At 38.0% G+C, this 26,453-nt stretch overlaps 1 protein-coding gene across 3 annotated transcripts in view; it reads right to left on the reverse strand.

Moving 5' to 3' along the window:
- The window catches only part of SMAD2 (SMAD family member 2), a 96,698-nt gene that overhangs the window by 48,454 nt on the left and 21,791 nt on the right, over positions 1-26,453 (reverse strand). For all 3 annotated transcript variants that reach the window (XM_082668199.1, XM_082668198.1, XM_082668197.1), the window contains one exon: positions 20,782-21,070. In XM_082668199.1, coding sequence (XP_082524325.1) covers positions 20,782-21,017 — 236 coding nt within the window. In that variant the 5' untranslated portion in view covers positions 21,018-21,070. The remainder of the gene's footprint in view (positions 1-20,781; positions 21,071-26,453) is intronic.

A 26,453-nucleotide genomic window follows, 5' to 3' on the forward strand; every position in this document is an offset into this window, starting at 1 on the left:
TTAGTATATGATAAAGTTCCCTAAGAACTGATAAGGAAAGATCTCTAAAATATAAATTAAGTGAAAAAAAAATGTACAATATTTTAGTAAGCTACTCTCTGTGTAAAAAAGGACAATTAAAACTTTAAGTATTTGCACATGCATATGGGGACGGACGGACACACACACACACACACACACACACCATGAACAGGAGTTACTTGAGGTGGAGAGAGGGAGGGAAGGGTAAATTTTTCGATGTTTGTTTGTTGTTTTTATGTATGCATGTACACATAAAACATATACAGATTTTTAAACCATGTGAATGTATTGCCTTTTATCAAATTAAACAAATCAAACAAAATAATACTGCCACAGAATAAAATGTAAGTCAAGTTGTCTTGACATTTCTATTAAAAGATATGCTTCTAACCTTAGATAACTAAGAAGTACAGATTGTTATTTCCTATTCTGCGTCATTTCAGCTCACTCTGGGCATCACTAAAGGAGGTAATAAAATGCCAGCCTGAGCCCTGTTTATTCTCTTCTAGCAAAATGTCCTCTCTATATAACATGGGCCTTTGGTACCTATTTTCTTGCACATGTATTTATGTCAACAGTCCCTTCCTAGCCACCTTTTGACTTAATTACTAATTTTTTTAGGTATACCTAGCAAATCAGGTCAATTTTTAAGACCTAGTAGTCTAAGGGATTTTTTTTTTTTTTTTTTTTTGCGGCACGCAGCCCTCTCACTGTTGTGGCCTCTCCCATTGCGGAGCACAGGCTCCGGACGCGCAGGCTCAGCGGCCTTGGCTCATGGGCCCAGCCGCTCCAAGGCATGTGGGATCTTCCCGGACCGGGGCACGAACCCGTGTCCCCTGCATCGGCAGGCAGACTCTCAACCACTGTGCCACCAGGGAAGCCCAGTCTAGGGGATTTAAATCAGGTGGTTTTAATCATTCCCTCTTCCTTAAAGATTCTTACTAACCAAAGTTTTTATTTATGGGGAAAATAATCCCCATAAGACCTTGAGCTCCCAAAGGTCTTTGTATACCTACCACCTAGCAAGCAAGGTATCTGGTGACTAAATTAATATTTTTATAGCATAAAAACTGGACCACAACGTTCCTAGGCACACTAAATCATAATACATTAAACAACAGTGGGGAAAATGGATCTCTCAGGTTTTCAGTTTGTTCACAAGGAGTGGCAAGTTACAACTGCAAGTATGTACAGTTCCTAAAAGATATTAAAAGAAACAAACCCAGGAAAAATGTTAGAGAAATAGCACTGATTGTAACAACTATTTTATAAAAGTCTTTTGCACATTCCTTATTTCAATAAATCTAAAATGCAACATTATCTTGTGTTAAACTTAAAAGGAAAAACTTCAAAATTTATTTATATGATGCACCCCAAAGTGAAAAAATGTGTACCTTAAAACCAATGAAATATGTAATAGCAATTACCTTCATAAATTAGCTGCTACATGTCAGGTACTATGTAAGACTTTAAATATATTATGGACCTTATAATCACCTGCAAGCTGTGCATTATTATCTCACTTTCAATTTGAGGAAACCGAGCCTCAGAGGGATAGTAAAACAATCTCACCAAGGTCAGATTCCTAACAAGTGGCAGGGCCAGGATTCCAGCCCACTCTTGTCCAACAATGCTCTCCACTCCACCAAGAGCTTTCTGAGCTTTTACTTTCTCACCACCTACATCAGCATTTCTGTGACTAAAACCTGGGGATCCCTGGGCACCTCAAATATAGTACTCTCAAGGGTCTGTTTGGTTCCTACAATAATTTTTTAAGTTACATTTTTATTCTGAGTAAATAGTAACTTTACATAAATCTTCTAAACACATATTCTGGATAACCTGGTAAGCACTAGTCTTGTTCGCCTGCATCATCTCGGTGTCTGGGTCTGGATCTGGGTTTGACAATCACCTCAGCACCAAAGGTAAGTAGAGAGATTGACTTAACATGTAAATGATGAGATCACCCCAAAAAGGCCAAATGATATCAGGATGTGCTAAATAAATTATGTTTCATAGTAGGCTTAGAGAAAAGAGGTAGAGAATTTAGCAACACAGGGCACATGGTAGTATGCTGGCCTCAAAAGATCCTTAGTCATTCAGCAGCACAATCACAATGGAAACAGAAAATCAAAATTAACAAATCATTAACTTGATGTTAGAATTTTCTTGGATATAGAACTCAGTATAAATCAACCTTTTGATAAGCATAAGTTTACACTAAATTATGTTTCTAAACATTTAAACAGGGCTTCCCTGGTGGCACAGTGGTTAAGAATCCGCCTGCAAACGCAGGGGATATGGGTTCAAGCCCTGGTCCAGGAAGATCCCACGTGCCGTGGAGCAACTAAGCCCGTGAGCCACAGCTAATGAGCCTGCGCTTTAGAGCCCACGAGCCACAACTACTGAGCCCACGTGCCACAACTACTGAAGCCCGTGCGCCTACCGCAACAAGAGAAGCCACCGCAAGGAGAAGCCCGCGCAACGCAACTAAGAGTAGCCCCCGCTCGCCACAACTAGAGAAAGCCCGTGAGCAGCAATGAAGACCCAACGCAACCAAACATAAATAAATAAATGTATAAGCATTTAAACAACATTAAGAGAAGTCCACAAGAAATGTCTATACGTTACTTGAACGTGAAATGTATCAACCTGCACAACACCAAGCTGTTGACAAGTAGTAAGGAAGAGAAGGATGGGTCTGAAAACATTAAACTCATAAAAATACCTGCTAGGTGAAATCCACATATCCTAAAGAAAGTATTAGACTTTATTAATTACAAAATTAACTACAGTGATAGCACTATCCCATACACATTAGCTCAACATCTCCTAAATTTGACTATCTGACTTTAGGACAGTCTAAAAACTCTTTAGTTTTAAAAAATACCATGCTAATTGGTTAAAAACAAAATTGGTCTCAGATAAATTCTACCTGCCTGATAAAAATTTGATATTGTTCATCAATGCAATTAACATAGATTATAAATTTATGTTGAAATAAGATGTAATAGACCGTAAGTCATCTACGATGCTGTCCCTGCATCAATTCACAGACAGATGAGCAAGCATGTCCATGTTAGAATACCATGCAAAGTCCAATCCTTTGCATGAAACACAATTTCTTAAAGGCAGATTATCAACTGTGAAACTTTCTTGCTTACATAGACTGAATTTTAAAAATCTGGGAAAAAGAGGCTGGAACAGCTATTAAAATCATCAGGACACTAAACTGCCAAAAAAAAAAAAATGGCATATAGTATATTAGTTGACCACTGGACTAACCAGATGACTTTGTAGTAAACCTGGAAGAAATCCTTATAGAATTGCCCTGTAATCACTTTTACAATAATTATCAGCAAAACCATTAAAGCTTTTTTTCATCTAAGAATAAACCTTTGAAAACTGAAGTTAAAATTTAAAATCTAGTGTACAATTTACCAACCATATATATGTATAGGTATTTTATACACACATCTACATTAACATTTTGAACTTTGGTTCAAACAGACATTGTTTGTTAATTAATATACTTTTTGAATTAAGGACGTATATTTATTTGTATACTTGTTATCAGGAGATAGAAGAGAAGTAATGTGAACTAAGCTCAAGAAAATAACACTGACTTTGAAGGCTCATACCACAGAAGCATATAAACCATTAAACAAGCTGTACTGTCCCTACAGTATTTGCACAATTTACTGCAGCAGTTAAACCACCAGTGTCAAAAGTAATAAGCCTCATTGTGTTTTACTAATTCATTATTTTTCACGAACTTCTTGTCTAAAGAGTATATTTCTTCTACAAATCAAAAGGAGTAGGATCTAGACTGTCACTGGGGAAACCCATATAAGCAATGCTGAACACTGAGTAAAATGAAAGGGTTCAACAAAAGAAACTTCACTTGAGGCTCCAGCTCGATTACTGATGTACTCATGAAACACGGACTGCTACAGAATAATCTGCAACCACCCATTCAAAATATTTTTTTTCTAAAGCATTCCTGTTTTTATTTATTTTTTTAAAATGTATTTATTTATTTATTTTTGGCTGCTTTGGGTCTTCGTTGCTGCGTGCGGGCTTCCTCTAGTTGCAGCGAGCGGGGGCTACTCTTCGTTGCGGTGCGCGGGCTTCTCACTGCGGTGGCTTCTCGTGTTGCCGAGCACGGGCTCCAGGCGTGTGGGCCTCAGCAGTTGTGGCACACGGGCTCAGTAGTTGTGGCCCACGGGCCCAGCTGCTCCGTGGCATGTGGGATCCTCCCGGGCCAGGGATCGAACCCATATCCCCTGCATTGGCAGGCGGATTCTTAACCACTGCGCCACCAGGAAAGCCCCACCCATTCAACATTATTTCTACTTATAACAGATCAGTCCTTCCATTTTGTATATGACTAGTAAGACTAAAAGTTTATATCACCACAGGAATCAAGAGCTGATAGCTGTAATAAAAAAATAAAGTCTCTGTAAGTATATGTACTACGTGTGTCTGTATACTTCACTTCACACCATTATACAGCTGAGGGATGGGCAATGGAAAAAAAGAAAATGCCTACCTCCAGATAGTTCTTTTTTTTTTTTTTTGGTGGTACGCGGGCCTCTCACTGTTGTGGCCTCTCCCGTTGCGGAGCACAGGCTCCGGACGCACAGGCTCAGCGGCCATGGCTCACGGGCCCAGCCGCTCCGCGGCATGTGGGATCTTCCTGGACCGGGGCACGAACCCGTGTCCCCTGCATCGGCAGGTGGACTCTGAACCACTGCGCCACCAGGGAAGCCCCCTCCAGATAGTTTTTAACCTTCACTCCATCACCAAGAAAGGAGCTTTAGGTACAACCTTGTTCTTAACGAATTAGCAAAGGATACAAGTGAACAATTAAGAAATTTTCATTGGCTACAGAAAACTTAAGCAAATTGCCAACATTTAATTTAAGCATTTGCTACGTACCTGGCACTGTTCAAAGTGCTTCATATGTATTATCTAATTTATACTCATATCAACCCTATAAAGTGAATTAACATGACCATTATTTTCATATAAAGAAATAAATGTGAGCAGTTAAATAACTCAAAAAGTGGGCTTCGTGCCCCGTTCCCGGAAGATCCCACATGCCGCGGAGCGGCTGGGCCCGTGAGCCATGGCCGCTGAGCCTGCGCGTCCGGAGCCTGTGCTCCGCAAAAAAAAAAAAAAATAACTCAAAAAGTCACAAAGCTATTGAGGTAACAGCCAGGATTTACATCCACTTCTGGCTGGCTTAAAAGTCTAAATTTTTAAAGGTATACTTCTGCAGAATGATAGTTTAAAATCTGTAGTTTCAAACTTTTATAGGAACATGTATTAACTATGTTTTCTTATCTTCTGTATCCTTGATACTCTGGCATTTGAAGCCTTGATCCTGGAGAGACTACCCCTCCCAGGTCTAGAGGTGGCAAGAGACTCCCTTGAGAGCTCACCTTTGAAACACAAACCAACCGATCCAGAGCTCACACCCCTAACTGTTTAATCAAACTCTGACACACACCAAGCCAATATTCTTCCTGCCCTAAATCACCCTAGGGCTAGGTACTGGACAACTAGGAACCAGCCCTACAGTCCAGAGACTGGCCAAAATTACTAAAAGTATCTAATCCTAAACTTAACTCAGCATATCTACCCAGCACTATCATTCCTTCCCTGGAAAACTCCAATAAAGGCTCTGAGCCATGCTGTCCTTGCCCCAATATCTATTTATCAATCCATCTTATTTTTTGATGCGTTCAAAACTGTCGTAGATACTTCAAATCTAGACCTTAAAGAATGTGTATATTGTTAACTAGAGCTCACGGATCACTCTTTTTTTGAGGTAATATTTACAGTGTCAAACAAATCTTAATGGTACCATTTTGTTAGTTTTATCAAATACATAAATTGGGTAACCCTCTGTCCTGCCAAGAATTCCCTCCTACCCCTTTCTCAGTTAATCCCTGTAATCCCCTCCCCCACCCCCAAAGGCAATCACTGATGTGTTGGTTTTTTTCCGATAGGCCATTCTGGTGGTTGTGCAGTGTATTTCACTGTTTCACAATCTGCGTTTTCCTGATGACTAACAATACTGCACACTTTCCATTTGCTCAGTGGCCCTTTCTATATCTTCTTTTGTGATGGAAATGAGCAATCTTTTGCCCATTTTTAAAATCAGGATATTCCTCTTCTCACTACTGAGTTACAGAAATTCTTTATAAAGTGTGGATACAATCCCCTTCTCAGAAATATATTTTGCAAATATTTTCTTCCACTCCATGACTTGTTTATTCATTTCTTAATCGTTTTTGATGAAATACTTTTTTAATATTGATGAAGTCTATCTTAACAACTTCCTCTTATTGCTTTCCATATCCTTTAAAGAAAAAAACCCTTTGCCTACCTCCGTCACAAACGTCTTCTCCTATACAAGCTTGATAGTCTTAACTTTTAGATGAGAACTATGATCCATTTGGAATTAATTTTTTTGAATGGTTTAAGGTGGGGCCAAGGTTCATTCTTCCAGATGGAGAATCCAGTTCTCCCAGTATTATTTATTGAAGACTTTCCTGTCCCTACTGGATTGCTTTGGCAAATCTGTCAAAAATCAAACAACCACATAAGTACCTATTTTAAGGTTCTCTATTTTATCCCATTTATCTACCTGTTTGTTTTTATGCCAGAAACACAATATATGATTACTGTGGCTTCACAGAAAGTCTTGAAGTCAGATAATTTAAGTCTTCTAACTTTGCTGATCTTTTTCAAGATTGCTTTGGACGTGCTAGGTCCTAAATTTTAGGATAAGTTTGTACATTCTATGAAAACCATATATATTTTTAGGGTTTGATGGAGATTGATTTGATTCAGATTAAACTGGGAGAGAACTAACTTAATACTACTGAGTGCTCCAATTCACAAACATGGTATGTCTGTCAATTTATTGTATGGTAGTTCCAACATGAAGGTTGTCTCAGGGTTGGTTTCCATTGGTCTCCTCCTGAGAAAGGGTCACATTTTCTTTGCTCTTCATGCGTTGAGTAACTTAAAGTCTGTATGCTGGACACTGTGAACGTTACATGATGGAGATGCTAGATTCTGTTATATTCCTCTAAGTGTTAACTGTTCTTGTTTTGGCAGGCAATTAACTTGTTCACACTCAAACTCTGTCTTTGAACAATTCCAATTAATTTTTCACCAGCCTAGTGATTTCAGCAAAGTTTTTAAGGAAAATGTGGGGCTCCCCTTCTGTGGCTCTCTCCATGCCAGAATTCTCCTCTCACTCTTCAGCAACTGTGGTTGTCCTAAACTCTGATCTCTGGTTCTTCAGGACAGAAAAGGCAGGTTTCATATTGAAATTCTAGCTACCCTGCACATTCTGCATGGATAAAAGCTATAAGAACAGAAAATTCACCTCATGTCACTTGCTTCTTCCAAGGGTCAAATCTCCTTCAAAATGTCTATTTTGTTTGTTCATTCTCTAGTGCCTTATTTTTTTTCTTTTTATTTTGTGCAGAGTTTATAATTGTTATCTAGGGAGTCTAAGTCTGATAAAAGCGTATCTGGCTATATGAGAAGAATTCTCTCCCCATTTGTTTAGTCTTCTTTAATTTTTCTCATTAAGGTTTTGAAATTTCAGTGTACAGATCTTATGTCTTTAAAAAAATGTATTCCTGGGGCTTCCCTGGTGGCGCAGTGGTTGAGAGTCCGCCTGCCCATGCAGGGGACACGGGTTCGTGCCCCGGTCCGGGAAGATACCACATGCTGCGGAGTGGCTAGGCCCGTGAGCCATGGCCGCTGTCCAGAGCCTGTGCTCCACAACAGGAGAGGCCACAACAGTGAGAGGCCCGCGTACCACAAAAAAAAAAAAAAAAAAAAAATGTATTCCTAGGTATTTTATTGGTGCTACTATTCATAGAATTGTTTTCTTAATATTACTTCCATTTGTCTGCTGTTAATATTTATGAAAATACAACTGATCTTGTAAGATGAAGCCTTGCTAAATTTACTTGTTTGCTTTAGTGACTGTTTTTGTAGATTCCTTAAGGTTTCTTACATAATCATATCATCTACAAAAAGCAAGAGTTTTGACCCATTCTTTCAGATCTTTATGCCTCTTATATTTCATTTTCCTGCCTCACTGCACTGGCTAGGTCCTCTATTAAAATAATGAATTGAAGAAGGCACAAGAATGGACATCCTTGTCCTACTTTTGATCTTAGGGAAAACATATTATTTTGTGAGTAAGTATATTCTTAAGCCGTCAGTTTTTCTTAAATGTCCTTTATCAAACTGAGGAAACGTCTTTACATTTCTCATTAGCTGGGAGTGTTTGTCATGAATGGATGAATTTTTGTTAAATGCTTCTAACCAAGTAAAGTGATCAACACTGTTTTTCTCCTTTGTTAGTGCTGTGCATTACACTGATTAATTTTTGAATATTATAAACTAACCTTGCATTGTTGAGCTAAATCTCACTCAATCATAATGTCCTCTTTGTATACTGCTGGAGTATATGTTTTGTTAACAACTTTTTAAACCTATGTTCATGACAAGTATCAATCTCTAAATTTTCTCCTTTTGGTGCCATCTTTGTCAGGTTTTGTTATCAGGGTAATATTGACCTCATAAAATAACTGTTTTTCTGAGTTTCTATGCGATTGATGTTGTTTCTTGCTCAAATGCTTGAATTTACCAGTAAAACCAACTGGACCTGGAGTTTTTTTTGTGGGAAAGATTTTGATTATGAATTCAATTTCTTTAATTGATTATAGGGCTATCCAAATCTTCCACTTCCTCTTGCACCAGCCAGGGTAACATGTTTTTAAAGAAATTCGACTATTACAAATTGTTGACATAAAGTTGTTTAAAATATATCCATAGTATGCTTCTAATGTCTGTAGGATCTAGCATGATAATATCTCTTTCATTTCATACATAGCTAATTTATGGTTATGGGCGCTCACTTTTTTTTCTCCATCAGCATTATAGGAGTTTATTCAATTTTATTGATCTTTCTAAATAATCAGCTTTTGGATTTATCATCTCTGTTGTCTCTTTTCTAATCATTGATTTTCTGCTCTTATTTTTATTATTTCTTCCTTCTACTTACTTTCCATTTTCTTTGACCTTTTTCATAGTTCCCTAGGTGACGTCTTAGATAACTTTTCTGTTCTAGTATAATTATTTAAAGCTATAAATTTCCCTTTAAGCACTGCTTTAGCTGCATCCCACTTATTTGATATGGTATAACTTGATTATCATTTAGTTTGATATATATTCTGATTTTGCTCATGGTTCTCTTCTAAATGACCCATGGGTCAAAGAATTATGATAACTTCCATTTTTAATATGTCTTGCTGGTATTAATTTCTAATTTTGTTCTACTGTTGGCAGAGAACATACTCTGTTGATTTCAATCTTTTAAAATTTATTGAGATTTGTGCCCTGCAAATAGTCTTTCCTGGTGATGTTACCAAGAGTACTTGAAAAGACTGTTATTATACTGATTTTAGATTTAGGTCTTCTATGCCTTTACTTACTTTTTTGGTCTAATTGAACTCTCCAACTATTACCACAATTTTTTGTTATTTTGACCCATTAATTCTATCCAGTTTCACTCATGTATTCTGAAGCTTTTTTTATTAAGTAGATACACATTTATGGTTATGGCTCCTCGGAGATATCATTTTATAATCTTCTGACCCTCTCGCTTCTGCAAAAGGTCACCTGTCCTTCACATCATCGTTCCCAGGTATATAACATGTCATTGCTCACGGCTGCTTTCAAGACTTTCTCTTTCATGGGTTTGACTATGATGCACCTAGGTGTGGTTTACTTTTCAATTATCCTTATTGAGTTTAATGAGGAATCTAACTCCATTCTTGATATGTGACTGCTAAGAGTTTCGAGTCCCATCATGTCCTCATCCCCTCTGCCTCAAATCTGAGCAAGCTGATAAGGAAGCCCTTGGGGCTGGTGAGAATTTTAAACCAGGCAAGTCAGGGCACACACAGGAGTGCAGGAATTATCACCCCAGCCCCATGTCTCCTGTCACTCCTTTCTCAAGTAATTTTTGGACCAGTTTGGGAGCCTGCCCTGCTTTCCCCAGAAAGCCTTATCATATGAACAATAATCTTTTTCATGCCCTTTCATTACCTGTTTGGCTTCATCAGTCTCACATCAAAATCAAACTTGGGGAGGGATCCACCCCACATATAGTTCACACTGATTAAGCACTTACTATATTTCAAGCATAGCACTAAGTCCTTACACATACTGAATTACTTAATCTTCCAATAACCCACAATTTAGGCAGTTACCCCATTTGACAAATGAGATAATGGAAGCACAGAGATGAAGTGACATGTCTAAGGTCATACAGCTAGCAAGTGGCGGGGATAGAGGCTGCATTCTTAATTACCAACACTATTCTGTCTCTTATATAGTTTACTAAAAATAAAAACATAGCAAGACAAAATTAAAACAATAACTTTGGTATAGAATTTCTGATAAGTAAAGCACTATAGAATGTGCTTAATTATAAAAACTAGAGATTTCACTGTAAGAGTTATAATTTCTCAGGGAAAAAAAACGCTTTGGACAAGGAAATTAGTAGAGCTACTCCCAAATTAAAATACGGGGAGACACTAAAATTTCCATAGAGTCCAATAAGATAAAACTGATACTCTTCTTCTTTGGTTTGGAACAGCTCTTTTTAGAAGCAGAAGAAAGGACCAAGTGATGATTGAAAAATTTTTTACCTTTCCCTTTAAAGTTATGTTGAAAACACACTTTGAGATCTTGCTAGATGTTTCTACTGCCTTTGAAAAATAACAAAATATCTCCCACACAAATAAAATAGTCCCTATCATTGAAAAGATTTAAATATCAATTCTAAAAATAGTTGCTCAAAATATTTCAAGTCCTGGGCTTCCCTGGTGGCGCAGTGGTTGAGAGTCCGCCTGCCGATGCAGGGGACACGGGTTCGTGCCCCGGTCCGGGAAGATCCCAAATGCCGCGGAGCTGCTAGGCCCGTGAGCCATGGCTGCTGAGCCTGCGCGTCCAGAACCTGTGCTCTGCAACGGGAGAGGCCACAACAGTGAGAGGCCCACGTACCGCAAAAAAAAAAAAAAAAAAAAAAAATGCTACATACTTCATGCAGATGTATGTAACATTCCTCCATTCTCCCCATATAGTCTACCTGTCCCCAGCACCACTAAATTTGGATTCCCAAGTTTTCAAAAGGAGAATACAGACAGCTTATTTAAAAAGCTGGATTTGTTGAGTCTTCCCATATCATTACCCTCAAGCAAGCTCCTGTCAAACTGTTTTCCTCCTTTCTGCGTAAAATTTCAGAAAGATCCCATGGCTGTTCTAGTCACACCCAAATAGATTATATATATATAACACAATAAACGTCTTTGCAGAAATTAAAATTTTACTACCCTGATCTAAATCAAAACTTTATTCTCTCATTCAATTTTGCTAATTTCACCTCTTCCAGGACTCTCTGTTACCTCTAAGGGCCCTGTAGGTTCTGGAACATCATGAAGAGGGGGTTTTAGGGGACGAGGGAACAGACTTACAAGGTCAGAAGCCCAAATGCAGCCTCTTCCCTGTAGTTAGTTCCTGTTGCAGGAATTTCTCTGGCTGTTTGGCTTGGGTCACTCTGACTTTCCAAGTTGAGCCTCTTGATCTGTTCAAGACAAGTCAACTTCAACTACCTTAGTAAAGTCCACCTGGCCCATGGGAAAATTCTTGCACCTTTGATGCACTGCACTCGGAACGTGCAGACCATTCCAACAGTGCCCTGCCTTCATTCTACTGATGCAGGAGCAGCTCCAGCTGCTCTCTCACTTTTTAGCCTTTTTCAGATGACAGTCAGGTACCAGTCTATTTATCTCCCAAACCTCATGTCAAACTGAGAAGTTCCCTGAAGCCCCTCAATTTGGATAAAGAAAGGGGAAATGCCACAGCATACCCTACTCGCTCCCAAGTTTTCACATGGGATCCCTTCCACAAACTCTTATATTTTATTTACATGGCTCAGAGGTCAGTGATGGGTTAACTGTAGCAAATACTTGTCTCAGCTAATCCTTTCTGCAAGTCCTGCATGAATGGTATAGCACCTCAATTCTCAGTGTAGGTTACTTGCAATCAGTTGTTCTCCAATTTCGGGTCTCTGAATAAATACCAGAAGAGTCCCACTTTCAAAAGCTGTTACAATTTTGCTTCCACGTAAGACATAAGCAGGTCATAGCAGGCTAATGTTCCCTACTGCAACAACTAGGGGGAAAAAGGTAACAAAAAATACTTATTCAAAGACAACGGAGAGCTATTAAAGTAATGAGATCCAAATGAACAAAGACTGCGAGAAGCGAGAACACTTTCTGGTGAACTGATGACTGTCTGTCATTTCCTTCCCTGGGGTCACCTGCAGATTCTAGGTACACGCTGAGCATCAGGCTCGGTCTGGGAAGAAAAACTCAACTGAAGAAAATAACACAGTCAAACATTTGACAATCACAAGATTCTCCTTCCTCAAAGACATCTGCCTGATTTTAAAAATGCAAGCAGCAGGAGGCCCAAGAGCCAAACTCAAGCTATGGAAGAAGAGTAGAAGTGAATCTCCCACAGTGTTTGAGGGAGTGGAGGACAGAGACCTGCCAGGCTTTTAAGCAAAATCCCAGGAGAATCTTATTTGCAGAAAAGGTACGTGCCAGTGTAGACTAAATCAAATTAAAATGGCAACCAAGCCTCAACCCTGCTCAACCCCTGAGAAGATTAAGGTGATCAGCCTATCTACCTGACAGGGGAAAGCATCATTTGCAGCATCTATAATTCTCTTGTATGCAATATATGGCGTACAATCAAAATTACACAGCACATGAAGAGGCAGGAAAATGTGATGATAATCAAAAGAATGAACGGACAATAACAGAAGCAGACCTAAAGATGATCCAGATATTAGAGATGACAGGGACTATAAAATAACTACTATAAATATATTAAAGAAAATTCAGAAAATAGAAAAAACAGGTGAAGAATAGAGATTCAGAATCTATAATATCAAAGGAACATACTAAAAATGAAAAATATAGTATTTTAAATTAAGAACTTATTGGATATGTTTAACAGAAGACTGAACATAGCAGAAAACAGGAGCAGTAAACTCAAACTTAGGTCAATAGAAAACATCCGAACTGAAAGAGGAAAAACAAAAAGAATGTAAAGATCAGAGTATAAGAGACATGTGGGACACAGTCATTTCAGTCCAATTACCAGGTAAGATTTAACACAAGATTGAAGAATATCCTAAACTGGTGTTTTACTACTATTTTTCATCTTCACAGTCTATGTGTGGTACTGTCAATTTCAGGTCCCTTAGATCAGTGGGCCCCAACCTTTTTGGCACCAGGGACCACTTTGTGGAAGACAGTTTTCCTACAGACCGGGGTAGGGGGGTGGGGGAGGTGTTTTCAGGATGATTCAAGCACACTACGTTTATTGTGCACTTTATTTCTATTATTGTTACACTGTAATATAAAATGAAATAATTATACAACTCACCATAATGCAGAATCAGTGTGAGCCCTGAGCTTGTTTTCACTTGACACTGATAGGGTTTTGATATGAATCTGCAAGCAGTTGATTTATTATGGTCTCTGTGCAGTCAAACCTCTCTGCTAATGATAATCTGTATTTGCAGCCGCTCCCCAGCACCGCCTCTGCCCCACCTCAGATCATCAGGCATTAGATTCTCCTAAGGAGCATGCAACCTAGATACCTTACAGGCGCAGTTCACAGTAGGGTTCACACTCCTATGAGAATCTAATGCTGCCGCTGATCTGACAGGAGGCGGAGCTCAGGCGGTAACGCGAGCAACGGGGAGCAGCTGTAAATACAGATGAAGCTTCGCTCACTCACCCACCGCTCACCTCCTGCTGTGCGGCCGCGTTCCTAACAGGCCATGGACCAGTACCAGTCCGTGGCCTGGGGGTTGGGGACCCCTGCCTTAGATGGTAGTGGTACATTTACTTGTATTACCAGCGGGGACGACATAGGCCTGGAAACACTCTACTACAAGACAGGCAGGAGAAGGAGCAAACAATATAGTTAAATGTTGTCCCCAATAATAATGATCTTCCTAGAATGTGGTTAGTCACATAGTCTGGGCAAACTGAAATGGTTCCAGATAAGACTGGAAAGAGACCAAAGATGCTGAGAAAATAAAAGATGGTTATAATTTTTTAAATGCTTATTATTTTAGGTTGATTCTAAGTTGAGAAATGAATTCTTTAAAGCCAATACGTTACGTGAATGGGACAAGAAAAGTGGGGATGACGCTTGTTGCATCGAGCGTTAAATTTAAAATTATATATTAATTAACCTGGGTAATAATCCTATAATTTTATAAAGGAACCTAGGTCCTAGGGCAGTTGGATGTTTTCCCTGATAAGGTAAATGATAAAAATGCCCTACCGAAGAATATATTATATACACAAAAGGGCTCTGAGCACCAAGGTCCTAGAGCATGAGCTCCCTCAAAAAAAAGAACTGTAAATGTAGGCACCACATAAAGGTTAAGGGTCTTAGCAAAGTGTCCTTCAAATTGTGTTTCACAGGACCATAGTGAAGTGCTCATTACAAGCGCCTTCACAACTTATACACAGAACATATAGAAAGAAAATGACAAGTTGGATGCTGAGGCTGGTAATCTCAAAGTTCTAGTTTGCATTTATAAAATGTTTCATTGCTTTGATGAACTGATTTTATAAATAAATGTTATACTAAATTATGATAGCTGTCTGGCAGAAATGTTTACTAAGCAAAGATAGACAATACAATTTAATGTGAGTTCTTTTAGAAAACCTGGAAGGAAAATGAAGACATGGAATATCTGTGAAAATTTCAAACAAATCATATTCATGGCTGTAGTGCTTTATAGCTTACAAACTAAACTTAACATTATTTCAAAGGACCCAAAAATAGTACTGTGAAAGAACTCAGATAGTACCACCCGTTTCACAGATGAAGAAACAGTCAAAAGTATAATCACATGCCTCAGGATTCACATTCATCAGTACTGAAGAAGCTGACTCAAAAACAAGTCATCAAACTTCAGAGTTCTTTCTGTCATAGTATTCCATATATATTATCTCATACACACACACACCCCCACACACAGTCTATTTCTATGTGTGAACGAGGGAGAGAGAATTATTCTCTTCTGAAATAACAAAAAAACACTAATTTAAGAAGAACTGAAGGATACTACAGTTTGGTTTTAAAAGACTTCTCTTTAATTCTTCCTGGGTTATCCAGAGAAGTAAAAGGGGTAGTAATACAAAATCAAAAGTAAAAGTTGACCATCTGCATGAAGTTTATTTCAATTACTCTGATATTTAAAAATTTAGAAGATGGAAAACAAAATCCAAATGTTAGCAACAGTATTAACAAGAAACATATCCTGTAAGGATATATAAGACACTAGTAATACAACTAGGTGAGGAGACGGGTGACAACAGGAGTGGGAGGGACACATTTTTCCACTGTATAATCTGTGTTTGAATTTGGAATCATGTACACATACTACTTTGTTTTAAGAAACATACTTTTTGAAGGAAAAAATATAAAGACATTTATTAGAATGTTAAGAAAATGAAAATATAACTGCCCTTTAACAGAAAAATTGACTTAATTTAAAGGGTAAAAAAGCAAAGCCAAGAATAGTCTAAGTATTGCCCAAAAGTTCTTTTTAAACATTTAATTGGGCTTCCCTGCTGGTGCAGTGGTTAAGAATCCGCCTGCCAATGCTAGGGACACAGGTTCAAGCCCTGGTCCGGGAAGATCCCACATGCCACAGAGCAACTAAGCCCGTGAACCACAACAACTGAAGCCCGCATGCCTAGAGCCCGTGCTCTGCAACAAGAGAAGCCACCGCAATGAGAAGCCCACACACCGCGCCGAAGAGCAGCCCCGGCTCGCCACAACTTGAGAAAGCCCGCGCACGGCAACAAAGACCCAACACAGCCAAAAAATAAATAAAAATAAATTTTAAAAAATTATTAAAAAAAAATAAAGTAAAACAAACCATAAAAAAAATTTGATTATGCTGACTGCAAAAGTAAAACATACTTTCATAGATAAATATTACGGAAAAATTACAGGACATTTCTTTTTTTAGGTAATCCATAAATAATCACTATTAACAATTTGATGTATTTCTCTCTAAAGTTTCAAGATTAAGTGTTAACATTTTTGGAAGTATTGCTTTATCAAGTTAAGAAAATTCCTATTCCTAATTTGTTAACATGAATACTGAATTTTATAGAAAGCTCTTTCTAGATCCACCAAGATCAGAGTGTTCATAAATATGAATACAGAGTATCTTACATTAATGGATTTCCTGTAGGTGAATCATACTAGCATTCCTGCAATAAACCTTACCTAGTCATGATTTTGTGGTTTTATTTTTATAATTCAAGCTTTTTCATTTATAATTTTTGCATTTGTTTTTATGAGTAAGATTGATATAAACTTTACTTTTACTATTCATTTTCAATTCTAGTATAAAATGAGTTGGGTTAAGTTTCCTTTATTATTACAGTTAAGGAAACTGTGGGTTAGGATTGGGTTTCTCTAATTCTTTGCTATTATAAACAATGCTGAAATGAACACCAGAAATCTTGGACCATATTCCTGATTATTTCCTTAAGATGAAAGATCAAAATGTAATTATGTGGTCAAAGTACCACCTTAGGAAAGCCCTTATAATTTATGTTTATGAAAATAAATTCTTCATTTATGTACAATGGATATTATCAAATTGGCATTTCAGACCTCACAGCCACTTGTTTTAAACTTTACAAGCTCTCCATCCCCACTGCTGTTTGGATTTTGCTTTACTGTAGATTAAATGCACTGAAAGTCACTTTTTTTTCTTCTGACTGATTCATTACCTAAACATCAATTGCCATTCTGATTTTATGACTGAGTTGTCCTCCATTTGTTAGTCTCAAAAAATTGAGATGGAAAAGCTTCATGAAACTTTATACTATTCAGCTCATTGTAGCTTAATAGGTTAAGATCTACCCATGAATCACTTTGTGTCACCACATAAAACAGTAGGAAGGAAGCAGTGACACATATGGGTAGTAGCTTCTATCCCTTCAGAGACAGAGCAATGAAGGCAGAGTTAATTATGTGAGGGGGATGGGAGGGATATAAAGTCAGGACTATGTTTCTAGCCGCAATTTAGTCCCACTCTAACATTAGAAGATGGGGGTTGGAGGAAAGGAAACTGTTAAGAAGAGTCAATGAAACAGGGATTTTTAAACAGAAAACATTTGTCATTTTAAAAAATTAAGTAATTTATGTTTCATGTTCATTAATACGTGATGAGTACATCAATACGTTAAGGTATTTTATTGACAACTTATTTGCAATTTTAAGTTAATAAGCTTACAGTAAATCCACCATGAATTACATTTTAAATAATTTTGCTTAAGCTAGGGTTTGGATTCCTCTATAATGGACCCTTTCCACACCCATTCCCCACCTTTTACAGTCTATATAATTAAGAGTTGACTGAATGTTTAAATACATTTAGTAGTTAAGAGGTGACTAATAATCTGACACAATATAACTGTTCTATTATTAAAAACAAACTTTATAAAATATATGGCTCCAGAATATAGTGCAAGAAACTTAAGGTTTTTGATAAACAGCCAATATTAACAAATCTACATTTCTTGAAATATTAAAAAAAAAAAAAGACCACCAAATTAGACAAGCAAGTTTCTAAGCTTCAAGGAACTTTTAAAGAGTGAAAAACAAGATACTGGACAAGCACCACTTCACTTTCATTACTCAGGTAAAAGTGCGGGGAAAAAAATCTTTAAATGATGAAAAAGCCCTAGAATATGAAAAAAAACTCTAAAAACTAGACTGTAAAATGAAGACTGGAAAATAAGGAAAAGAAATTCGACTAAAGGGACTTCTACAGTTTAAACAGAAGGCCTATACATTTCCATCATGAGGCTGCTTCCTACTGTATCTCCTTAAGAGACAGGACTGCATGACTCTCCTCTCAGTTCTGTTCTGCCAACAACCTCACCGCACTGGCACCGAAGCCCTAGATGAAGCTGTGCAAAAGCATGGCCCCCCGTATTCCTGGATCACACAGCTCCCTTGGATGAGGAGACAACATACTAACTGGTCTCCCTGCCTCCACTCCTGACAGTCTCACAACCATTTTCCTCACTTCTTTACCTAAGACTCTTTGACAACTCCCCCATCACTCAATCACACTCATGTTCAGTGTGAACCCCCCAGCACGCAGGATGTGGTGCTTCCTCCCTACCACACAGCCTCTGAGTCCTGCCATATCCCACCTCCCACCTGGCACTCCCAGGACCCCCATCACCAGTCCTCTCAACACCCCAGGGCCACTCTGGATGAATGGAGCTTATCCTGACTAAACTCCTCCTTTACCTCCACCCAACTCAGGCACCAATCTTTCTCCAGGAGGAAACCTTCCACAAGCCGCAGAGCAGGGAAGGGTCCCCACTTTGCAAACAGCTCCCTAAGCATACATCTTTCAGAACACCTCCTGCACATTATGAAATTATCTTTCTTATTTTTTAAAGTTTACCTCCCTTACTAGGAAGTAAGCAACTCAAGAGCAAAGACTGTATGTTTATAAATGTTTACTGAACTGAAATACCAGGCACTATACAATAAAAAGTGAACACAAAAAACCTGACTTATTAACCAATTCATTAGCAAGTCCTGTCAGTTCAACTTCCAACCAAATCCATCCACTTCTGGTGGCAGCACAGCCTCCATGCCAGCCCAACCTCTGGCATCTCTGTTTTGGACTGCTTCAATAGCCTCCTCATTTCCCCGCTTGCAGACCACTATACAACACCAGTCTACTACACACACACATGCACACACACACCACTACACCACTACCCACCCTCAGCTCCAACCACGTGTGTCCGGCAGCCAGAATGATCTTTGTAAAAATATAAATGTAAAAAATTCTTTAAAAACGGATTAAGGGCTTCCCTGGTGGCGCAGTGGTTGAGAGTCCGCCTGCTGATGCAGGGGACACGGGTTCGTGCCCCGATCCGGGAAGATCCCACATGCCGCAGAGCGGCTGGGCCCGTGAGCCATGGCCACTGAGCCTGCAAGTCCAGAGCCTGTGCTCCGCAATGGGACAGGCCACAAGAGTAAGAGGCCCACATACCGAGGAAAAGAAAAAAGGATTAAAATCTGAAAATCCACTTAAAAATCTTTATTTGCTTTCTATTACATTGACACTAAAATTCAAACTGCCCTACGATGCCCTCTATGATCTGACCCTTTCCAAGTTTTGTACTCATTTTGTATCACGCCATCTCTACTGCGATACAGTAAGTCCTCCAATACAATAAGCTATATCTTGACTTGGCATCTTTACACTCACTCCTTCCTCTGCCTAGAAGACCTCCCTCAGCTAGCTGCTACTTCTCAAAGCTCAGATTAAGTGTCACAATCCAATCCAAAGTAGTTTTACCCCTCAGTCGTTGTTTTCTTTGTACTCATTACCATCTCCAATTAGATTAATCTGTCCACTTGTTTACTGTGTACATCTATCCCTGAGGAGGGCAGGAACTTTGAGTTTTGTTCATACTGTATCTATCCCATGTGCCTAAAACCAGTGCCTTGTACACAGCAGGCATTCATAAACATTTCTAAAACGAAAGAATATACCAGGAAAAGTGACTGTTATTTAAGAAATACATGAAACAAGTGAGGTAAAAGAAATGGATAATTAACCTACTAAACAAGGGAGGAAACATTCTACTCCTAGTATTTGCAAGCAGACAGGCTGGTGTTATTAGGATCTATTATCAACAAGCATCCAGAGTGTATTTCCCAAAACTCATTAGAAACGTGTCAAGTAGAATGGTTTTACGTGCCATATGCTAGCCTATGTGTATGACACTGAAAACAATCATTTTTAGAAAATGCTATAAACTGACACTCCCGCAAACCCTGTAATATGCACAACTATAGTAGTACACATTAAAACACTTAAAAACCACTTGCTACTTTATGTTAAAAAACAGTATTTCTGACAGTGGTACTGATCTGTAAATGATTAAATTTACACTAATAAAACTTCAACCTCTTAAGTAACAGGTCCTTCTCATACAAGAGGTAGGTCTTCAAGACAGGTTCTGACCACCTATGACACCTAGGAAGCTGTCTCACATACTGTTCTTTGTTAGAAGTAGTGCTGCAACTCAAGCAAAAACAATACAAAATTCATCACAATGTTAGCAGCCTCTGTTCACTCCTTACTGAAGTTTTGACCAAGGGAGGCGAAAACTGTCAGTCACTACTGCACTGGTGATAGAAAAATCTTTGAATCTTTATTCAAATGTCATTCAATCACAGAAATTAGGATAACATACAATGAAGCATTTAGGCAATGAAGGTAAATGAAGACAGTGAAGATAAAAATACAATCTAAGTATTTTATTTTGCTTGATTAAACCTTCTCACTGTTCAAGAAAATGCTTTGTAAAATAAACAAGTCTTAACGAGTTAAACAAAATTAATACGACAGGTTAAAAATAGCTGTCATATTTTAATAATCACTATTGACAGGTCACTTGAAAGTAACAAAATTTCAATAACTTCCCTTCAGATTCCTTTAAGCAATTTTCAACAGTATGGCCATCAAATTTCTGATCTAACAACACTTACCTTGGTATGGTAACACATTTAGTATTACAATTTTGAGTGGTGATGGCTTTCTCAAGCTCATCTAATCGTCCTGTTTTCTTTAGCTTCTTCACCAAACTTTTAACTGCTTTCTCACACCACTTTTCTTCCTGTCCATTCTGCTCTCCACCACCTGCTCCTCCAGATCCACCCGCTGATTTCTTCCATCCCAGCAGTCTCTTCACAACTGGTGGAGTGAATGGCAAGATGGACGACATGTTCTTACCAAAGGCAGCGATCCACTCTAAGAAAATATCCTCCTTAATCTAACCTAGAAAAGATATGGAAAGGATAATTTAGAAGCTAACTTTACAATCAACTACTAGTTTCAACATAGTATCAAAAGCAAATTACAGAATACAATAGAAATTCAAATTATTTCTTTCACAACAGACATTCAGAAGTTATCTTTTTCACCCCTGAAAATGACTTTAATAATTTAAATGAATTGTGGAAACAAATCCTTCTAAAAACAAGACAGTGTTATAAGTGGACAAATATAATAATTTTGCAAGTAAAATCTTTTATCTTTATCAACACTGGACAAGTTTATCACTACCCATACTACTTTATTTTTAACTTAGTATCAATAAAATATCTTCACCAAAAGAAAGTTTTCCTCACTTTTTAGAATTTCAATCTATTCTCAAAACACGTAACAAAAATATTTTTAAAAATTTACAAGCTCAATATCCCCAAAGTTTTAAAGTTTCATAACCAAGTATCATAAAGTAAAATGTAAAGTTATAACAAGGGAAAAGGCATGAAGTGTGAAGTAAACAAGAAGAATAAAGACATAGGGACTTCCCCAGTGGCGCAGTGGTTAAGAATCCGCCTGCAAATGCAGGGGACACGGGTTCGAGCCCTGGTCTGGGAAGATCCCACATGCCGCGGAGCAACTAAACCCGTGCGCCACAACTACTGAAGCTTGTGCACCTAGAGCCCGTGCTCCGCAACAAGAGAAGCCACCGTACTGAGAAGCCCGTACACCGCAACGAAGAGTAGCCCCCGCTCACCACCGCTACAGAAAGCCCGTGCGCAGCAACGAAGACCCAAAGCAGCCAAAGAAAAAAACAAAGAGTTAAAAAATATAAAAATAAAGAAATAAAGGTAAAGAGAGTCTGTGATAAAAAGATTTGGTTCACTTTTACCACCCCTTGAGAAGATTTTTAATTAAGCCTCTTTTAAAGAATATTTTCATTTATATCTAAGTAACAACATGCATAGTGAGTAAAGTCAAATATAGCTCCTCTTCTCACACCAAGAGAACCTTTTAACTTTTATTCTTGCTATTTATACCTCAGTAATGGTATCCCTTGAAATAGCAAGTTTAGATATATCTAGCGATTTTTCTACAGAAAATGAGGATTTACACCACGACCACTTGCTTTCCTCCAAGCTTAAAAATAATTATCTCCCAGGTAGTTTTGTACCTGATGAGATTAGTAGTTAACTACTACTGTATAACTACTACTGTATAATCATGTTTCCTTTTTTGTACAACTCTTTCCTTTCCCCAGAGCTAATTATGTTAGTTTTTCATTTGCCTAGTTTTCTAAGCACCTACTACAAATTCTTCCCACACTTTCCACCAGCCCAATTAAAATTTAATGTCAATGGCTTTAATCTCAAAGTAAGAGATAAGATAATTTACCACTTGAGGACAGAACTGGAGAGTTCAGATTTGAGAAGAATGGAAAACATTTTGAAACCTAGCTCTGAGAAATACAGTGTAAAATCAACTAGGGTGAAGTGAAATAACAAACTTTATCAGGTATTTGCCAGATTATATATCAGAAAGTATTCCATGAAGGAGTTCCACTTCTAATCAGGAGATAGAGTCACAATAGACCATCACTTTCACCCTAACAATCAAAACAAGACAGAAAAGCTATAAAATCATGGTTTTTCTGAACCCATCAGAAAGTTTAAGATGCAAAGAAACCTAAGTGAAACTAAATTCCAGAAAGTGTTGAGTCTTGATAGAAGAGGGGCCCACAGATGGTCTCTTTCCTGGTAGAGTGGCTAAGGAGGAATAATCCCACCACAGTGAAGGTAAGGAGAAATCAGCCTAAATTTTAGTACATTTTAACAGTAACATGTAGGCTGACAAGACATTAGAATTCCAAGGATTCCACAGAGCAAGTCTGCACCACTCAACCGCTCAATCCCACAGGTCTGCACCAAGAGTTGGCCAAAATATGGCAAAGGTTGGAAGACAGGGCAGGAAAGCTAAAAGATACGCTAAGAAGCTTAGGATCTTCCTCAAATGCCCTGGGGAGGGGGTAGGGGGAGGGGTGGTGGTGAGATGAGAGAGAAATCAATCCAAGAGACTCCAGACATTCAGCTGCCAAGGGCTGAGGTGGGACAAGACAGCTGAGACAGAAACTTCCATGCAGATACTCTGGAAATTGAACTACCAAGGCTGGGGTAGGAAAGGACTGCTGAGAGAAAGCACTGGAAGGTATTACTCGTACCGAGAGATCTCACTAGGCACAAAAGCCTGGGGTAAGACTAGAGAGCAAAAAGAACTCCAGAATGACCAGGAAACCAGTAGCTAGGCTGTAAAGCAGAGAAGTCACCACGGTTCAGAAAGCTGATGGCTCAGATACAAAGCATAAAGAGATAACTGAAATTACACTAAGACAACAAATCTTACAGAAAGTAAAGTCTTAATCCCACTCTCAAGACACTTGAACTAATCAAAATAAAGTTGCAAATAAGTCCAGAACTAGCTGACTATGCACACATCTTGTTGACTTAGCCCCACAAGAAATGATGGGCCATTTCGGGGAAGTAGATAATATATACTTCAACCTGTACTGATTTTACACAAACATTCAGCATTCAATCAAAAATTACAAGACAGAGAGAGTAGCAAACCAAAGTCAAAAGATGAAGTATTAATATAATCAGATCAGAGAGGGCCTAGATTTGGGGATTATCAGACATACTTTAAAATAACTATGATGAAAACTGATGGAAGAGATAGACAACATGAATAATGAAATGGAGAATTTAATCACAGACATTGAAGCTATTAAAAAAAAGATCACAGGGAAACATTAAAAATGAAAAATACAGTATCAGAAATTAAAGATTTCTTTAGATGGATTTAAAAACAGACAGAAATAAGCTGTGAATTTGAAGACAGGCCAAATTAAAATGCCCAGATTGAAACATGAAGAGAAAAAAAAAAAGTGTGGAAAAAAATTCCAGAACATCCAAGACCAAATGTCAATTGGGGTTTAAGTGGAGTGTAACTGGGGTCCCAGAAGGAGATGAAAAGAGAGAATGGGGCAGAAAAAGCTTAAGAAGAGATAATGGCCAAAAGCATTTCAAAAATGATGGCAGATATCAACCCACAGATGGAAAGGAAACATACAGTAGTCAATCTGCTGAATATTAAAGATAAAAATATAATGGCTGAGTGTCACTTAGGATGGCAGTGAAAACCCAGACGAAAGGGGAATCTGCACTCATTCACAAGCTCTTTTCAAAGGCGCTCAACTGAGTTCTCTTGAAAAAGAATGGCATGGGGCAAGATAAGGGAGAGAGCTCCTCCCCTTTAAGTGGCACCTAACATGAAGCAAAAGCCTTCAACCAGGAGGGGAGATGCAGGAAAGCCTCCCACACCCAGGGCCCAAGGAAAGTTTCCCTGCCTGAAAGGGAAGAGTAAAGCAAAAGCTGTGTACTATTTGAGAGGGTGGGGGGAGCAGAGCCTATTTGCCCACCTCCCACATACAAACAAGCCTTTCACCATGTAACATAACCACAGTCTACCCCTAGAGGAAGACAGGAAACACTGCCACCACCAGTGGCAGACAAACATACCCTGATGCTAAGGAATGAATAGAAAGCAAAGCTATCGATATGACAATGGGCCAGGAGCAAGAAACTGTCTTTGGCCCAAGATCCTGCACTAATACAAAAAGCAAAGGTCTGCTACTACTAGAAGGAAAAATCCTTAACAAAATATTAGCAAATCACACCCAGTAACATATATAGAAAAAGTAATCATCATCACCAAGTGGGGTTTATCCCAAGGAGCAAAACTGGTTTAACAGTTAAAAAAAAAAAAAATCAAGCACCTCATTTACAGTATACAGGAGAAAAATCCTTATGATTCTCTTAACTAATGCAGGGGAAAAAAAAAAAGGCATTTGACAATGTTAATTTAATATCTATCCATGATTAAAAACCCTCAGAGAACTAGAAATAGAAAAGGGGAAGAAGTTCTTCATTCTGGAAAACGACATCTATGAAAAACCTAAAGCTAGCAACATATCTAATGATGAAACAGAGTCCCTTTCCCTTATAACTGAGGATACGACAAGGATGTCCACTGTCACTACTTCTATTCAATAATGCACTGAATGTTCCAGCCAGCACAATAAGGCAAGAAAGAAATAAAAGGCATAAAGATTGGAAAGAATTAAGTATATTCTCTGGTGATATGACTGTCTTCATTGGAAACTGCACAGAACCTACAAAAACACTAGTAAAATTAGGAAGTGAATTTAGCAAGGTTTCATGATAGAAGGTCAACATACAAAATTAAGTGTATCTCTACATACAAGCAAAGAACAAATGGAAAATGAAATTTAAAGAAATACCAGTTATAACTGCAACAACAAAAAAAAAAACCTATAGGTCAATCTAAAGAAAGATACTCAAGACCTCTATACTAAGAACTGCAAAATATTGCTAAGGTAAATGAAAGAAGACTGAAATGAAGAGAGACCATGTTCATAGACTGGAAGACTCAATATTATTTAAATGTCCATTCTTCCCAGTTTGATATATAAATGCAATCCCTGTTGAAATCCCAGCAGGATTTTTTAAAAAGAAACTGATATGCTGATGCTAAAATTCCTATGGAACAAAAGAGATCTAGAATAATAAAACCAAGCTTGAAAAAAGAAAAAGGATTTTTGAGGACTTATACCACCTTATTTCAAGACTCACTGAAAAAGCCTTAGTAATCAAGAGTATAGAGTGGGCATAAGAAAAATAAAGATAGTGAAATAGAAGAGCGTCCAGAAATAGACCCATACATATACAGTCAACTCATTTTCTACCAAGGCGCCAAGTCAATCTATTTTCAACATTTTTCAACAGCTTTTCAAAAATATGGAAAATAGTAAACCTCAAGCACTATCTTATACCATCCTCAATAGGAAAGCAAAATCTTAACTCTTAGAGGAAAACACAAAATACTTTTATGTCCTTAAGACATAAAAAGCACTAACCACAAAAGAAATATAAATAACACAAACCTCATCAAAACTTAAAATGCCTGCTTACCAAAAGACACCACTAAAGAACGAGTAAGTCACAGACTAGAGAAAAAATATTTGCTATAAATATTTGAGATAAAGGGCTACCATATAGAATATATAAAGAACTGCAAGTCAAAGAAAAAAGTGCACTCCATTTTTTAAAAAATAGGCAAAGGACAAATTACAGATATTGCATGAAAGAGGATACACAGGAATGGCCAATAAGCACGTTAGGAGGTGTTTAATATCAACAATCTTCAGGAAATGCAAATTAAAACCACAATGCATTTCGCACCATCTAGAATGGTTTAAAAATATTCTGACACTGTCAAATGTTGGTGAAGATGTAGAATATACTAGTTTCCTATTCCT

The sequence above is a fragment of the Grampus griseus genome (assembly GCF_964374135.1).
Source record: "Grampus griseus genome assembly, chromosome: 12".
NCBI lineage: Eukaryota > Metazoa > Chordata > Mammalia > Artiodactyla > Delphinidae > Grampus > Grampus griseus.